At 37.0% G+C, this 13,556-nt stretch overlaps 2 protein-coding genes across 5 annotated transcripts; one reads left to right on the top strand and one right to left on the bottom strand.

The window, feature by feature from the left end:
* The first annotated feature begins 527 nt into the window (after nucleotides 1–527).
* LOC18111290 (probable indole-3-pyruvate monooxygenase YUCCA10) lies at nucleotides 528–4,032 on the top strand. Of its 2 annotated transcripts, XR_008058500.1 has the most exons (5): nucleotides 528–1,328; nucleotides 1,514–1,747; nucleotides 2,348–2,470; nucleotides 2,591–3,662; nucleotides 3,811–4,032. XR_008058500.1 is itself a non-coding variant. In XM_006389603.3 (4 exons), the coding sequence occupies exons 1-4, from the start codon at nucleotides 717–719 to the stop codon at nucleotides 2,753–2,755; spliced, it is 1,134 nt and encodes a 377-aa protein (XP_006389665.1). In that variant the 5' UTR covers nucleotides 528–716; the 3' UTR covers nucleotides 2,756–4,032. The 2 variants fall into 2 exon arrangements, 1 of the variants encoding a protein (XP_006389665.1); XM_006389603.3 differs by having other exon boundaries at nucleotides 2,591–4,032.
* A 571-nt stretch (nucleotides 4,033–4,603) lies between these two features.
* LOC18111288 (protease Do-like 2, chloroplastic) lies at nucleotides 4,604–13,303 on the bottom strand. Of its 3 annotated transcripts, none has more exons than XM_024595221.2 (21): nucleotides 12,963–13,303; nucleotides 12,482–12,664; nucleotides 12,350–12,400; nucleotides 11,533–11,606; nucleotides 11,276–11,339; nucleotides 10,820–10,864; nucleotides 10,200–10,307; nucleotides 9,755–9,832; nucleotides 9,550–9,616; nucleotides 9,269–9,327; nucleotides 8,920–9,019; nucleotides 8,246–8,325; nucleotides 7,048–7,104; nucleotides 6,475–6,578; nucleotides 6,227–6,314; nucleotides 6,046–6,131; nucleotides 5,911–5,935; nucleotides 5,746–5,817; nucleotides 5,500–5,550; nucleotides 5,353–5,413; nucleotides 4,604–5,270 (listed from the first exon to the last, which is right to left on the bottom strand). In XM_024595221.2, the coding sequence occupies exons 1-21, from the start codon at nucleotides 13,137–13,139 to the stop codon at nucleotides 5,026–5,028; spliced, it is 1,875 nt and encodes a 624-aa protein (XP_024450989.1). In that variant the 5' UTR covers nucleotides 13,140–13,303; the 3' UTR covers nucleotides 4,604–5,025. The 3 variants fall into 3 exon arrangements, with proteins under 3 accessions (XP_024450989.1, XP_024450988.1, XP_024450990.1); XM_024595220.2 differs by having other exon boundaries at nucleotides 12,482–12,667; nucleotides 12,963–13,302; XM_024595222.2 differs by lacking the exons at nucleotides 6,046–6,131; nucleotides 6,227–6,314 and having other exon boundaries at nucleotides 12,482–12,667; nucleotides 12,963–13,302.
* Nucleotides 13,304–13,556: the final 253 nt, after the last annotated feature.

The raw sequence follows: 13,556 nt of genomic DNA, 5'->3' as shown, positions 1-13,556 counted from the left end.
AAATTGATGTTTATAAATTCAAGTTTACTCCAAGTTTTGTAACTAGCTAGTTCTTCTAAATTTATGGTAATGTAAACTGACAAATGGATGAATATGTTAAACTATAGAAAGCTTGGGGATGATTTTAAAAGTTGGGGACTGATTTATTAGAAACTGCAGTTGAGGACTGATTAATTTTTAGTTATCTCAAAAACTTAAAAAATAATAATCTGATAGTTGTAGTAATTTTTGGAGTGTTTTCTGAAAAACAGCATTTTTCAAAAAATAAAATAAAATGGAAACTAGCATAGTTCAATTTTTTTTTTAAGAAAATAGCAGATAACATTGGATTATATTATTGATAACAACGCAACCTTTTTTTTTAATATACAATTTTTTAATTTTTAATTAAATCATCAAAATTATGTTGTTTTGGTTGGTAGAGGACAAGTTTTACTTAAAATCTTAAGTTAAACTAAAAAACTTGTATATAATGCTCAATAACGTATTAAATTGCATTAATTTATGTGGCTGTGTTATTTCCTTATTTTGTGCTACTTTTCCATTTTTGAGAGTGCTATTCAAAGAAAATTTAATCTGTGTTCATATAAAGCCACTCGATCTCTGTGCTTTCTTCCATACTCCTTATCCAACAACCTTGTCTTGTTCTATCGTTTCTCGAGAACGAAAATCAAAGGAAACGAGATCGAAAGAGGGCGCACTCATTCCCCGAAAAGATGCAAGACCCAGTTGCAATCATAGTTGGAGCTGGTCCCTCTGGCTTAGCCACCTCTGCCTGCCTAAACCAGCATTCAATCCCTCACATACTCCTTGAAAGAGAAGATTGCTATGCTTCTCTTTGGAAAAAATACTCGTATGATCGTCTACGCCTTCACTTGAGAAAACAGTTCTGCGAGCTACCTCGCATGTCATTTCCTGACTCATACCCCACGTATGTCCCAAAAGATCAGTTCTTACAATACTTAGATGACTATGTTTCCCACTTCAAGATCAGTCCCATGTACCAGAGAAGTGTTGAGTTTGCGAGTTTCGATGAAGAAGCCAAGAAATGGAATGTTAAGGCTAGAAATGTGAGTTCTGGGGAGATTGAGGAATACTCTGCGAGGTTTTTGGTGGTGGCTAGTGGAGAAACGAGCAATCCTTTTATACCAGAGTTCGAAGGATTGAACACTTTCACTGGAGAGGTTCTTCACTCTACTGAATTCAAAAATGGAAAGACTTACTGTGATAAGAATGTTTTGGTTGTTGGGTCTGGTAATTCTGGCATGGAAATTGCATTAGACCTCGCAAACCATGGTGCAAGAACATCAATCGCCATCCGTAGTCCGGTAACTTAGCATTTGGCTCGATCAATCTTTAATTTGTTTATTTCGAGTATAAATTATTAAATGTTTCTAATACTCTGTTTTTTTTTTCTTCTTTCAGAAAATGGTTTGATCTCAAATTATGATAACTAACTAGTATGTGTAGATTAATGAATTGTATATGATTGGACCCATGTTCATGCTTGCAGATTCACATTCTATCGAGGGAGATGGTATACTTGGGATTGAATATGTTGAAGTATTTTTCATGTGGCATGGTGGACAAAGTTATGGTGATGCTTAGCAAACTTGTTTATGGAGACTTAAGCAAGCATGGGATAAAGAGACCAAAAGAGGGGCCGTTTTTCATGAAAGTTGCTTACGGGAAGTATCCAGTTTTCGATGTCGGTACCTGCAACAAAATCAAGTCCGGAGAGATCCAGGTATGTTATACATGTATGAATTAGAGAGAGCAAGTAATGGATTTCTTTTCGGCTTAATTAGCTAGCAAGTCCTTAAATATACCCAAAAAAAAAAAAAAATGGCTCACAACGGAGAAATTCTTACATTAATCCGGTTTACCATGAGTCCCACACACACACATGATGGGTTCAGTAATCATTTTGGTAGCTTCTAACTTAGTTATCAGCAATCAATTTGCTACTAATTTGGTGTCAATGACGTGCTGTCGTGCTCAACTCCTCTTTTTGCACACAAAAGTAATGAGATCTCAAATTTATACAGCTGTTGACAACAGTTGGTTCCATGAATGGACGACAACAACTATCATCATCATCATGCTATTTAAAGATTTGTCGTCTTGTTCACCTAAATCATAAGAGTTTATATAATGCGTATGGATCACCTTGGACACATTTAACTTGGAAATTACTTCATTTGTCTAGTAAAGTTCTCTGCAAAACCATGTTGTATTGCCAGAAAGTTCCATTCGGCTAATAATTGACTGTGTTTGTGCTTGCGTGTATGCCGACAGATGATTATGATGATGCTAAGCTCGTGAATTTTGGCTTTTGTGTGCCCAGGTCTTGCCCGCACTAGAAAGCATAAGAGGCAATGAGGTGGTATTTGAAAATGGCAAGTCACACCCCTTTGACACCATTGTTTTTTGTACTGGCTTCGAGAGATCAACTAATAAGTGGCTCAAGGTGGGTAGCTTTATTAAACCAGCAGAAAGTTACCTCACTATTTATGAATCAGTCAGCATAAAGAGATGGAAATACTGCATGTGTTTACGCGCTTTGACCAATTATAGTTGTTTTGACCAGGGGGATGATTACCTTTTGAATGAAGATGGGATTCCAAAGCCAGGTTACCCTAACCATTGGAAGGGGAAGGACGGTTTGTATTGCATTGGATTATCAAGGAGAGGTTTGTATGGAGCTAGCGCGGATGCACAGAATGTAGTCAACGATATCAAGGCACTCATTTAGATGGCTTTTGGTTAATGCCCTGAATTAAAAAGATGGAAATAATAATTAAAAAAAAAAGAGAAAGTTGAAGAGAGACATGATTGTGTTTGATAATAGTGTATAAAAGAGAGTGATTATCTTTTTATTATATTATATTTAATTGATAGTAAATAAGACTATAAAATGTAAAATGTATTATTCTTAAACTTATATATTTTAAAAAAAATTAAATATTATTATTTTTTTCCTTAGTTTTTAATTTAATAATAGTATAATAACCAGTGTTTTAAAACCCGGCCCGGCTCGGCGGGTCGACCCGGGATCCGGCTGACCCGGTGCCGGAACCGGGCCGGGTTGATGAAAAGACCCGTTAGGGAATTGACCTGGCAAAACCCGGTCGACCCGGTGGTTCGACCCGGGACCCGGTTGACCCGGTAGTTCGACCCGGGACCCGGTTGACCCGGGTAAACCCAGCTGAGACCTGGCTGCTGTTTTATATAGATATATATATGTTCAACGACGTCGTTTTTAGCTTTAGCTTTTTAATAAGCCTTATTAATTTTTGGCAAGCCTTCTGCCTCTCTCCCTCTCCCTCTCTCTCTCGCACTCTCCCACAATCTCACTTAGTTAGCCAAGACTGCAAAAATGGGAAGAAACAATTTCTCGATCTTAAGTCTTAACAATTCTATCTGTCACACTCCTTCCCATTCTCTCCCTCTCTTTCTCCACATATTCCCCAACAGATCATCGCTTCTTAGTCCTCCTCAACGACTTGTCACTCAAATCTTCTCACTCAATCTTCTTCAATTCTCTCAAATCTCGTGGTTTCGATCTTGATTTCAAGCTTGCTGATGACCCAAACTCGCCCTTCAACGTTATGGCCAGTACTTATATGATGACTTAATTCTGTTCTTTCCTTCAATCGAAAGTAAGTTGTTGAATCCAAACAAATTGTTGTTTGTTGTTATCAAGTTGTGATTTTTATGATTCAGTTTTCGTTTTGAGAAAATGGGTTTTGTTACGATTTTGTTTTTTTAGTTTTCTTGGAATAATTTGTAATTTGGGATTTTTTTTAGGATTTGGTGGTGCGTTGGATTTAGCTCTAGCTACTGAATGTGGGGTTGATTTCAATGAGGCTGGTGTAGAATTTATGATGCATTGAATGTTTTTATCATTTTATTTTATAAGAGTCTGTCATTGACGATTTGGCTTGAAAAAAAAAGAGAGCAGGTCCAGGCTTGAAAGCTCGCTGGAATGAGTTTATATAAAGCAGATAATAGAATTATTTTGTTTATCGAGTTTACGTTATATTGTTGGATCCATTGCCTATTTGCCTTGGTTATTGATCAATGATCATAAAAGTTTTTTTTTTGGGTTGACCCAGGTTGGCCCGGGTCAACCCATCTGACCCGTGACCCGGTCATTATACCGGGTCAACCACCGGGTCGGGTTTTAAAACTATGATAATAACTTGATTAGAAAACACGAATTAGCCCAATAGATTAAATCAGGTCTAAATTTTAAAAACAAATTTAAAAAAATGGGAGAGAATTAACCCAATAAAAAAACCTAAACGCTTTCATAGTAATAAATATCATGAAACATCCATCCCTCGCGTGTGATTGTATACGTGAGGGTACAAGACGTCTATGGTGTTGCATACTCGACTTTGTTTGAAAAAGATAGGTTTGAAGGTCCTGGAAGGTTTCAGTTGCTCGAGTAGTGGTGAATATATTACCTGTGCGTTTCATTTTCCTAGTTAGCTATTCTCAATCAACTTACCATTTCAGAGCAATTAAGATCGGAGACAGACCGGTTTCGTAAATCCACGATCCCCTGCTAGTAATTCAAAGCCCAAAACAGACACTCTCCAAAACTTATCTTCCCGGTAGCAAACTGGATGTATTATATGCCGCGTCAAATGTAACAATAAATAATTTAATTACACATTTTTTTCTAATCGTTACATCAAATAACTTCAAGGCTGACAAGAAAAATGAGCCCTTCACTAATTAGGCTTTGCCTAATTGATGTCTAAACATGCAAATTGGTTAAAATCTATCTATCTGGGAATGCCCAGCCAACCAAACGGAATGAAAGGATAATTGAATGGAAAGAACGGAAGACCATGATCATGTGATTGCACCAGAAAAGGAGCTCGTGTAATGACCTTGAAAAATGAGCAGAAGCATGGCATTTATCAATTTGGTGTCTTTTGAGGTTATAACCATACTTCCCAACTATTGAGTGTCGTGATAGAGCTCAACTCAGATTGACCTCCCAATTCGGTATCATGCCCAGAGGAGTCCATCAAAGCCAATTTCCAGATTTGAAATTGGGCTGTTGCCAAAATCCTGAACTGCAGCTTGGTTGTCTTTCAATGAATCCACATATGGCTCCGATAGATCGGAAGATCGTTCAGATGGGATTCCATAATCTTTGAGAATGTAGAATGAAGAAGCACTCGCTGCTTCTCTCTCCAGCACAACAAGGTAATTGTCTTCAAACTCGAAAACTAAATATTTGTTCTTGCATGCTGATTAAAATCACAAAAACATGAGGACAAAAGTGAAAAAGGAGTAAGGAACAAAAAAACAGAGAAGGGGCAGTCTGCTTACAATCGACAAGGTGTGCTAGGTGATGGATGTTTTTTATTTGAGTTCCATTGAACTTCAAAACCTGCAAGTTTTTATTCTTCTTAGTACGTGTGCAAATAATGGCAAGCAGGTGCAGATAACAGTTGTTGCTGGTTATAGATAACGTGCCTGTTGATTGCTCATTTCCTCATATCCAAAGTTGACTTCATTTGCCAAGACCTGTCAATAGAATGAAAATAATCAAGGCAGTGCTGTACTGAGATATGCCAACAGTTCGTTAAATTTTTCAATAAAACAAGAATCTTGGCAATGAGATATGATCCTCCTTCAGTAAAACAAAGATTTAATAAGTACAGAAAACTTGCCACTGTAATTAAAGCACACGAGATAGTAGCATCGCATCTGCAAACTTACCTGTGATACGATAACAATTTGCTCCCCTTTGAACCTTGCCAGAGAATAACGTGACTTTGCTAGCAGTTTCAACTGAAGGAAGATAAAACCAATCAAATTAAAAACTATAAAAGTGTATTGGTGACCAATGCAAAAGGTGTTAAAGCAACCTGTCATGGGACTTACCCCTATAGAGTCTTCACATTCCTCCCTGTCAACAGGGGAACAAAATCTCTTGCATTAGCATTATCACTTACAGCAAGAATACTATTATAAATTAACAGATTAATCACATTACTGAGTGCTTGGAAGTATTCATACTCCATCAGTGGTTCCGAAAGTGGGGTAAACACCAAACCAGCAATTATTAAATACGAAGGCTGACCTCCATCAACATGATATGGAACCTTGAAGCAAGAAGATAAGAATCCAATTTTTTTGATATATGAATCTGATAAATCAACTCATATATGATGTAGAGCCAAGATTCTAATGGCATTACCAAATTCACTCTTGGATTAAGAACTACTTTAACTTTCATGAATGACCCAGCTCTAATTATGCCAAGCTCTGCCACATCACCTGTGAATCTGTTTAGAAACACCATTATATACATACAAAAAAGCATGAAGCCCAAAGAACATTGACTATTTGGATATTAAAGAACAGGCTCAAACAAGGTTATGAAGAGACTGAGAAAAAATTCAAAGCCTAACATAAAGAAATAATGGTTGAACTAAAGCCCTTTACTTTTGACTAATAAGATAACGGAATGCAATGCGCTCATTTGATCGAAATGGCACTGTTCCTTCACATCCTACATTAACATCATCAAAGCTCACAATCACGTCCCCCTGAACAGAACAACTACAATCAAAATTCTCAACAGATAAAAATTAGAGGTAGAAAGGAAAATCCATCTCAAGAAGAAATTACTTATTCAAGCTTTTAGTATTATTCATAAATCAAATCACACCACTAACCAATGCAAGAAAATGAGGACTACCAATTCACACAAAGACTGAATCTTGTGTAAAAATAAATTTGCCTGTCTAGAGTTGGTTTTTGGTGTGGCATTATTAGGGAGCTTTTTTATGAAACATAAGTATTGCTATTACATTTTCTTCTATCTTCAGTATTCCTTAATCCTATTGCAGTCCGAACACCAAAAAAATGCAGCATGGATATTTATATATAGATTAGTTTGGCTGACAATATTGAGAAGCACGATAACAATAATCCAAGGTTTTCCTTCCTGATAACATGTTAGCAAGAATAGACTAGTTGCAATTCAAGCTTTGAAGCCACTAATGGCCACTGTACCTCCTTTAAGACTCTATTAGCATCAGAGATTGGTTCAACTCTTCGTACCAACACACCCTGCACAAACCAGATGTTATAAGGGAACTGCTCGACAGATTCATGCTATGAAGTTGCAAGGACATAACTTTCACCGGATATACCAATTGGAGGTTACTGGGGGGGGGGGGGGGGGGGGGGGGTGGGTTGAATGCTTCACAAATTACTTGAAGAAAGCAAACAAAGGCTACAAATGAATTGATTCCTCCATTTTCCATTTTTACAGGAACATTGAAAAACTCCCCCTTCTCTACTAATTGAAAATGTGCAAGTTTTTCACAACATTCAGCAGAATGTTCCATACATTGGCAACATACATGAAACAATCTACAAAATGATACCACAGTTTAATCACATGATAAGTAAAGCTTGAAATTTGTAGAGAAAATATGAAAGTGTACTTCACTTTTAAGGTAATTATAAATGTCTATTAGTTTAGGTACCAAGGAGGTGCTAACCATTCGCTAAAGCAAGAGGAATGAGGTAACAAAGAAGGCTGACTATACATCACATAAACTATATGCAGAATCAGTATGTGGAGAACTCATAAGGGGGCGAGGAAAAAAACTGTCAGTGTGTATAGTTTTAACCCAAAAATCCTCCATACTTCATCCCCCTGAAATAGAGATTTTCATCTCTTTTCATAAACCCAAAAATATTGCTGAAAGTACACAACCACATGAATCACTTTTTCCCCACAACATCTCTAAACTTTTTAGCTCTCAATACACTGAACTGACATAAACTAACAACAACCAACCGTCCCATAAATAACAGCTGCATTTCAAAATTCACTTTTTCCCCATGCGGTTAACCACCTCCAGTACCACTTTCCACCTCCATCATTACTCCTCGATCTGCTCCAGCAACCTCGCATTAGCTGCTGAATTATCCTTCCAAACCTAACTTGATCCACCCATTGGCAAACCACCCATATTCACAAAAAAAAAAAAAAAGTCTCCGGTACTCAGAATTCGTTTTAGCAAGTCACCATAGTAATGCCACCCCAAGCTCATAAAGTTAAACTTGTGTTACCTTGAATTTACAAAAGCACATCCACAGTTTCAAAAGAAAAAAAAAAGACCAGAAAAAATTACAAATTACATGAACAATGCCAGACAATCTGAAAGCCAAAAAAAAAGTGCTTGACAAAGAGGCATACCTCATTAGAATTTACTTTTAACCATGCACGTAATGCTGGATTCTCCAACTTTTGCAGCAACACACCAAGGGAAGGAAAGCCTAGAAGTCAGGCAAAAGGAGTTTTATTGGGACAATCCCAAATCAACTGCATGACCAAGGTACATGCTAGGTTTGCATTACAAAAATCAATCAGGTACCAGTACGTGAAAAGAAAAGCAGAGCAATGGTTAATCTAGAAAGCAACAAGAGATATCATAAATGTTACTAAATAGATTCAAAAGGAATTCAGAACATTCCAAGGCACTGATATATGTCTATAAATACTCTCAACAACCTTCACAACAACAAATGAGAACTAAGAGTATCTACACCAGAGAATAGCCTGCAGGGACCTATTAAAGAACAAGGGTAAGATAATAGTCACATGAAACTAGCAAGTTAAAAGTGGTTATTGAAGAGCCAAAACGAGCAAGAAGCCATTACTACCTTTGCACAAACTTGATAACTAGTAGTTCTATATGATGTTGGTCAAAATAAGAGCATGAAATTTTTAGAGGAAGCTTGGTCCTTAAAATTGGCATGCCTTTCATGCTTGTCAACATTCAAATTCTACACATTGACTTTCAATGCCAGAACACAGCATAGACAATACAAGGAATACACCATATAAACATATGCAAAAAAGTATCTCACCAGTGTATCTCCCAGTTCTCTCATAGTCATTTAGAAAATGAGATACAACTGTTGTTGGAATCACATATCCAATATTCTCGACCTCTTCAGATCTGTATACCTAAAAGAAATGTCTCATGAAAATGTCACAAGGAAAGAGATGCAGCAAATGGAATATGAGTTGTTTGCTAAATCAACAGCAAAATATGTGGAGAACTTGCTTTTGTTTAAAAACAAGAAAATTATAAACATGATGTAATATCAAGAAGAAACTGCCTGGGGGAACCCTCATTCTTAGAATCTAGTCATATGGAAAAATAATTCTAGACCAAATGAAAACTGGTGCATATCAGCTAGCCAGAGAACCTACCTGAAATGCTACTCCAATGCACTCCCCCTGGTCACTGAATGCAGGACCACCACTGTTACCTATAACTAACTAGTATAAGCAGTAGCTATCACAGAATGGACTAAAGCCCTGAAATAAATAAAAGATGCAGACAAACACACATGCATACACCCATAGAGAGTTGTAATAGTGATGCACCCAGATATATGCAATCTCCAAAATGCAAATATATAACCTGGAGAAGTTTTGACACACGGAATGGATAGACAAATAAATAAGAACATGCATATGTACATACTAACCAGGATTTATTGCTGCATCAATTTGAATGCCCAACAAATCAGATGATCCATGCGCATAAGATGTAACCTGATAATAATAAATTTGATAGCATGATACAGAAAATTTGCTTAAACATGTTGGTCAAGGGAGAACATCACACAGACAATCATAGACATGTCAGAAATAGATGAACAATCATATGATTTCAATGATGGGTAATCAAACCTCTATACGAGACACAACCCCCTTTGTCACTGAAATGGTGTCTCCACCAAGGGGATATCCTACAACTGTTACTGCATCCTGCCCATTTAAAATGCAGCAGAAAATGACTCTCAAAAAGAGAAGTACATACAAAACAATTTGAAACTTATAAGTTAGAATTAGGGCATCAGTCTGCATTTTCATAGGAAAAGTACATGACCTCAGCGTAAACAGTAAATTAAACTATCACTCCAAAGAACTGCTATGATGAACCCCAAAGGTTTATTCTCATGAGCCCAAAAACATTTGATGCAGGTTTAAGTAGCACCAAAATTATAGTTTCTACAATCATTTAACGGGGTGTGATAATTTAGGGCTGTTGCAAATGCTAGGCCAAAAAAGTCTGTAGACCTAAGAAACATGAGGGGAGAGGGCACTGCGACCCTAAGTGAAAGGGTAATTTGACCTGAAGACGTGGTAAGCATCCAAACTCGAGTGGTTCTGCTCCTTCCCAGAATTCCTCACTTTCTACTGAAAGCAAAGCTATATCGCAATCAACTCCTCTGGCCAGTACCTGTGTACAAAATCACTGAGAGGAAAGTAAGTTGCAATACCTTGTATGTCTCACAAGCAAGATCAATCCATGCCTTGGTTTGTTTCCTTTGTTCTATAGCGAATACCATGTCAACAGAAGCATGAGAACTTTGAGAAACTAGTGACAGGTTGAAACAATCATATCGTTTGTTTCCAAAGATGGCAGGCGCAACTGCTAGTAAGAAAGTGCTGGAAGTCATAGCAGACACCAATTTCTCTACACCATGCTTCTTGTAAAAGATGCTTTTTGTTTTTCCAAAAAAAATAACTTCGAACAGATCCACTGAAACTCATTAATATTGGGATTTTCATCCAATTTTCTCAAGATCTATGTACACTTGCTCTCAAAGTACATCTAACACACCCTTATCACTTCCATTTATGGTTTGGGACTTTAAATAATATGGAAAAAGATTAAAAAAGAAAGGGTATAGATACGGAGCTATTAAGATCATTAAAATATCTTGCAACTTCCATAGGATAAAGAAGTACCTTAGCCACATATTTGGTATCATCTCCCCTTCTCTTCACTTTGACCTGCAATCAGAAAAGGAATTTTTAAAAGTTAATTTGACAATCTTTACCTAAATATCATGTCTCAAACTGAAGAAAACACAAATGATTCTTTTGGTTGTATTGAGCAAGTCTCTACCAGTGGCAGGGTGCTCTTATAGGAATTCCAAGCCGGTATTCCATATATATCCCCATGTCCAGTCCCTATGCATCATGCACTTTCTAGCATGTCTATCAAATGGAAAAGGGATGGCCAGAGTTCTCAAGGGCTGTTGATTAGTGACTTAGTCCTTTTGATTTGCTATTATTCTATCTCTAAACACAGCTACCTAGATGTTCTGGTCTTTTGAGGGCTTTTCTTGTGGTTTGATCACTTATGGTAAAAGGCAATTGATAAAATCCAAACTAAGATTGAAAGTTTAGGCATGAAATAACCTGTGTATAATGTTCAACACAATGAGCATTTGTCAAAAGCTTTCCATTGCCGATCATAAAAGCACTGCATAACAAACAAGTAAAGAAATGAAGAAATCAATTTGCAAGACAATGTCGATTCAATAAATAGCATGCACAGCAGAAACGAAATATGAACAGAAATACATCTTAACAGAGCCTGCTGCGACCAAGAATTTCTTATTACCTTAAAAGAAATTTATGGAAGACCTAACATGTAAATATTTCAGAAAACTCACCTTCCTGTGCTTGTGTATTGCCTTTGCTTTTGCCAGGGAAGGGAATAATCAGGCTCAGTATGGGTGCAGTAGACCTAGACACAAAAAAAAAAACATTTTCTAGCAAAGTGCAAGCACATGCAGGAAAAAATAAGTCAATTCTACAAATTTGTGTCAAGGAATTGAAATAGGTAGGCATATTATTGAGAACCAACAGTTGAGAATATTAGTAAATGGTGACGTAAAACTTAGCTTCACACATTAGTTTGGATAGCAATAATTGCTGCTCCCAAACCTCAAGCTTCCGAGGAATATAAAAGAAGAAAGACAATCACATGCACCCTTGTGATAATATGCCCAGTTACTCGGTTATGAATGTATCAACATCTATCAAGATAGAAGGAATTTCTCCTCCAAGTAGTTGTTAAAGTAGCTGAGAGCAATATCTTAGACATCCTTGATGCATCATCTAGCTCTTTGGACAAGACTCATGTTGAATTCTAAAACTACGTAGGACATTCATGGACTGTAAGATAGTTGTGTCAATTGGATTGTCCCATATCTAGTTAGTCACTCATTGCAATTTTAGTAACGAATACAAGAGTAATATCCTGATGAAAACTATACTAATTATGAAGCACAGATTGCAAATAATGATTAACGTGGAGCTTAACAAATAGATGGAATCTGCAAGCATCTACATCTAATAGAACGTAGCATGTTCAAAGACAAAATTAGCAATCACAGGACCTTAACCATCAATTGAATGTCAAAAAGACAGGAAATGACAGAACATAAAATTGCAAGGAAATGGAGTAAAATGTGAAAAAATTATCACCTTGACAACTGCATCTAAAAAAGCTGCATCTTTAAGATTCTGTGGCTCAATCTGAATCAAGAGATGAATAAAAAAAACTTATCTAAATTACTAAAAGCAACAAATGGGAAAAAGGAGAGCATGGAATCACACCTGTTGTTCCTTCATATCAAACTTAGACTCATTCTTATCTTTTCTTTGCCCTCCGAATGACTTAAAAGCCGCTGATTGGGATCTGCCTGCTTTCCTTTTACCCCTGATTCCATCATCATCATCGAGTATATAGGACCTCTCGTCCTTCGATTTCCTCGAAGATTTCTTCTGTGAAACACCTTCCTTCTAAACACAACCAAACCAAGATTTCACAAAATAATCGGTTAAACAGGATAATTTTGACCTTTCTTCTTTTTTAAAAGAAAAAAAAATATCAATTCTAGCTGTGTTAAAGCAGAGATAGTTCCTATTTATGACTTAGAGAGCTGAATTTGTTCAACTAATTAGAATTCCTAGGGTTTTGACTAAAATGACAGTCGATTATGATTCTAATCCAGTACTGAAAGTGCGTTTATTTATTTATAAATGCAAAAAATGAAAAGAAAGAAGGGGGAGAGAGAGAGATAGATTATGGTTTTACAAGTTCTCTATCTCGATTAGAAGAAGGGCGTCTCTTGTGATTGACGACGGCTTTACAAGTGACCGAAGCAATGGAATGATGCGACGTGGCGAGATATCGTTGGGAAGAAACACAGCAACGGAATTTAACGGTGGAGGTGAGAACAGAGAAGCAGCAGTTGGCGACTGCCGTGGCCATGGTTAAAATGATGTAGCTGCTGAGTGAGTGACTCTCTTTCAGCTCAGTCTTGGCTCACTACCTCACTCAGTTTTCTTATCTCTGCCTGCCTGCCTGCCTAGCTAACAAAATGGGATTGGATCAGGTCCCTGGTTTTGGCGCCTTGATATTTGGCCATTTGGAGTGCTTCTTTGATACTTGAGTGACTACTCTACAAAGGTTATGCGCTGTCGTTTAAGGCTCGCCTCGCGATACGATATTACGAGCTGCGCTTCTTCAGTCTCTCCATTTGTTTCGGGTTAAAAATTAAAATAATAATATTATAATTATTTCCCATTTTATTTTATCAAATGTTAAGAGCCACCCCCCTCCCACCTATGAAAACGTAAAAACTTGTTCAGAGAAAAAAATGTTTTATCATAAAACGAAAATAAGGTC

The sequence above is a fragment of the Populus trichocarpa genome, chromosome 2, assembly GCF_000002775.5.
Source record: "Populus trichocarpa isolate Nisqually-1 chromosome 2, P.trichocarpa_v4.1, whole genome shotgun sequence".
Taxonomy (NCBI): domain Eukaryota; kingdom Viridiplantae; phylum Streptophyta; class Magnoliopsida; order Malpighiales; family Salicaceae; genus Populus; species Populus trichocarpa.
Note: the sequence above shows the minus strand (reverse complement) of the source record. Positions and strands in the feature narration are given on the sequence as shown.